Raw genomic sequence first — 3,701 nt, 5'->3', positions numbered from 1 at the left:
TGTCTGTGGCTTTCTGCAGTTTATAGGAGAGCCAGGCATTCTGTCCAGAGTCCACATCAACAGCCACCACTTTAGTCACCAGATAGCCCACATCTGCTGAACGAGGCACCATCTCAGCCACCACGGAGCCACCGGTCTGGACCGGGTACAAAATCTGAGGTGGGTTATCGTTCTGGTCCTGTATTCGAATTTTAACAGTCACGTTGCTGCTTAGTGGAGGGGAGCCACCATCTTGCGCTTTGACGCGGAACTGGAAATATTTGATCTGCTCGTAGTCCAAAGAGCGCACTGCATGGATGACGCCACTATCAGCACTAACCGACACATATGATGAAACTGGCACTCCGTTAACAGAGGAGTCCTCCAGTATATAAGAAACACGGGCATTCTGATTCCAGTCAGCATCTGTGGCTTTCACTGTGAATATAGAGAGACCTGGTGTGTTGTTTTCTACAATGTAGGCCTCATATGAGCTCCTATCAAAGACAGGCGCGTTGTCATTCACATCAGATATCTGTAAGGTGAGAGTGACGCTGCTGGAGAGGGAGGGGACTCCTTCATCAGAGCAGCTCACTGTGATGTTATACTCAGAGGCTCTCTCTCTGTCTAACTCGTTGTCTGTCACTAAACTGTAGAAATTATTAGTTGAGGATTTCAAAACAAATGGTATGTTATCATTAACATAACAATGCACAATTCCATTTTCTCCAGTGTCCTTGTCTTTGATGTTAATTATTGTAACGACTGTGTTGAGCTCTGAATTCTCTGATATCACATTTGACTTTGACATGATGTTAATTTCAGGTTTATTATCATTTACATCTATCACATCAATAATTAATTTACAGGAATCTGTAAGACCTCCTTCATCACTTGCACGTACATTTATTTGAAGGTTGCGTGACTCTTCAAAGTCAATGTTTCCGATCAAAGTAATCTCGCCGTTGTTCTTATTAATTTTAAACGCCTTCCTGACATCATCTAACGTGTTTGTGATTGAATAAGTAATTTTACTGTTAGAACCTTCATCCGCATCTGAAGCTGTAACTACAGCAATAGCAGTGTCCCTAGGTGAATTTTCACTAACTGTAGCTTTGTATGTTTTCTGTGTAAAAACGGGAGCATTATCATTTGCGTCTAATACTGTAATAACAATCTGCATCGTTCCTGACATTTGCGGCTCTCCTCCATCTACAGCCGTTAACACCAGATTTATCTGCTCCTGTTTCTCTCTGTCTAAAGGCTTCTGGAGCACCATCTCAACATTTGTATTACCATCGGCGTTATTGTAAAGCTTTAAAGCAAAATTATGTGTCGGTTCTAATTCGTACCTCTGAAGATCATTTGTTTCAACATCCAGATCCACTGCTCTTTCCAACACAAATTGGGACCCGATCACTGCTGATTCGCTGATTTTAAATTCAATGTTTTCTCCCTCGAATGTCGGTGGATTATCATTAATATCCGTGATCTGTACTGTAACGCTATAAAATTCCATAGGATTCTCTAAAATAATCTGGAAATGTAAAGCACAGGGCGTCGTCTTTTTGCAGAGCGTCTCTCTGTCGATCCTTTCTTTAACCAGGAGGACTCCTCTATTTCTGTTTAGCTCCATGTACTCATCACTATCTGATGTATAAATCCGAGCCTTACCTGAGATAAAACGTTTATTGTCTAAACCCAAATCGTGAGCTATGTTACCCACTAAAGATCCTTTGTTCATTTCCTCTGGTATTGTGTAGCTGACTTGTCCTTTTACCGAGCCAAAGAAAACGAGCGCAAAACACAGTAGCGTCTGTCCGTCCATTGTTCGCTCCCAGTGTTTTTTCGGCAAACGATCCAAAAAAAATGTAAACATCACGGGGAATAAAATTCATCCGTTGTTTAGAAATCTAATCCACAAAGGTATGTTATATACCGTCAAATGAAAAAGATCGTGGAGATTTATCTGAATTCTACAGAGGGAGACGCTGAGCTTTTTTCCTTTTTTGCTGTGTCTTCAATATGTGGATAGTACATAGGAGGTACTGCTTAAAAACCACACTCAGTCATCAACACGCTGGTCAACAGCGGCCCTAAGAGTTCGCATAATAAAACTGCAGAAAGCTTATAAAAATTAATATTTGTACACAGTTTTAAGGAAAATATATTTTGAACACAAATTGTACATACGATTAAATATTTTGACAGTGCCAAACAATATAGACTATTCTCAGAACTGCTGTGCACATCTTTAAAGTAGAGAAAACGTAATTTTGAAAAGCTACAGCTTTGAAATATGAACTAAAAGTACTAAAGGTCTTAGTGAAAAGAAAGATATTTATACAAGTCAACATGTTTTAAAAACTTAAGTGGAAAAAGTTTCAAGTACTTTTCACTTTAAAATTTTAAAGGAGCAAAACAGACATTAAATGTATATATAAAAAAAACAGTTAAACGATTCATTATTCTATTAAAACATGTCGCTGTCCAACGTGCTGAAATGAACATAGTTTGATTTATGAAAGATTCACCAAAGCATTTTCTTTTGAAGAAAGGATTTGGGGGCCTTTCTAGATCACCCCTTTAAAAATATATTTATGTTATGCAGATTAGATTTTACCTAATTATGTTAACACAATGTTCGTCAGGAAAAGCAACACACGGTTTTGGACTCAAGCCAAGTCCGATAAAAACATAAAAAGTAAATATTATGTAGACTTGACAAAAAGAGAACTCTTCACAAATTATTCTAAATTTAAAATCCGTTATTGTCAAACGACATAAAGTGTGAAACGTGAGTATGGATTTTCAATTACAAGAAAAATACTTAGCAGGATTAACCGAACCAGTGGCACGTACTATTGCAGTGTTTTACACGAAGAATAAGAATAAATTGGCAGCTCAGTAAAAATTAACTATATATATGTCCATCGGGCATCTGTTTTTAAAGATAAAAAGAAACAAATGGTGAAACATACCCAAAAAGTGTTTTTAACTGACAAATTACTTTAAAAAATGACGAATGTCGCAGTCCGCGGATCTGTTATGTGCAAAAACAAAAACTCAAAGTAAATGACTGAAATACCCGAAAAGTATCAGCAAATATACGAACTGTAAAAAAGCCTCGAAAATTCAAATAGAGGGTAAGTTTTATTAAAATTCGTATTTTGAAAAAAAAGCACCAAATAAAAACCTACCATACGTTTATTCATTGTATTAGACTACTAATACAAATGCCGATATTTCAACCTGTTTGTGTATGTTATGTAAAAGTGGAAGTGGAAAGTCGATTTGAAAAAAAAAAAACAGTTGAGACCTCAAATTTGTAAAATACATCTCAGACTAAGAACGGTGTTTCTTAACTAAAACAATGTTATGTTAACTTCAAATAACTAACCTCTAAAGGAGAGTCAGGTTGATCCAGGATGCTCTTGTCACTCTGTATCCGCTGAATCGTTCCCGTAGAACTGGGATCCATTATCAGCACGTTCTGACTACCAGCTGTGCCGAACTTACAGTCACTCTTTCTGGAGTCAGTCGTCCTGCACACCTCGTAATTGTACACATGTTGGAGAGTCCCTGTCCCCAAAGTGTCCGAGTAACGTGGCGGATAATATGGAATGACAGGGAGCTTGGAGTGAAACAGGATGCGAGACTGTCTCCATCTGTAGATCTTCACTGAGATAATGACCACTAAACAGGTGATGAAGAGGAAGGAA

General features: G+C 37.9%; 2 protein-coding genes across 38 annotated transcripts in view; both read right to left on the bottom strand.

Moving 5' to 3' along the window:
- The window catches only part of LOC108243066 (protocadherin gamma-A11), a 234,173-nt gene that overhangs the window by 67,953 nt on the left and 162,519 nt on the right, over positions 1-3,701 (bottom strand). The gene's annotated exons all lie outside the window — the stretch shown is intronic.
- The window catches only part of LOC108250159 (protocadherin gamma-A10), a 16,175-nt gene that overhangs the window by 1,685 nt on the left and 10,789 nt on the right, over positions 1-3,701 (bottom strand). Inside the window, exon 2 of the mRNA XM_037977529.1 lies at positions 5-82. Coding sequence (XP_037833457.1) covers positions 5-82 — 78 coding nt within the window. The remainder of the gene's footprint in view (positions 1-4; positions 83-3,701) is intronic.

Source organism: Kryptolebias marmoratus, linkage group LG9 (assembly GCF_001649575.2).
Source record: "Kryptolebias marmoratus isolate JLee-2015 linkage group LG9, ASM164957v2, whole genome shotgun sequence".
In the NCBI taxonomy this organism is placed as follows: Eukaryota; Metazoa; Chordata; class Actinopteri; order Cyprinodontiformes; family Rivulidae; genus Kryptolebias; species Kryptolebias marmoratus.
The sequence above is the reverse complement of the archived record's forward strand: the minus strand, read 5'-3'. Positions and strand labels throughout refer to the sequence as shown.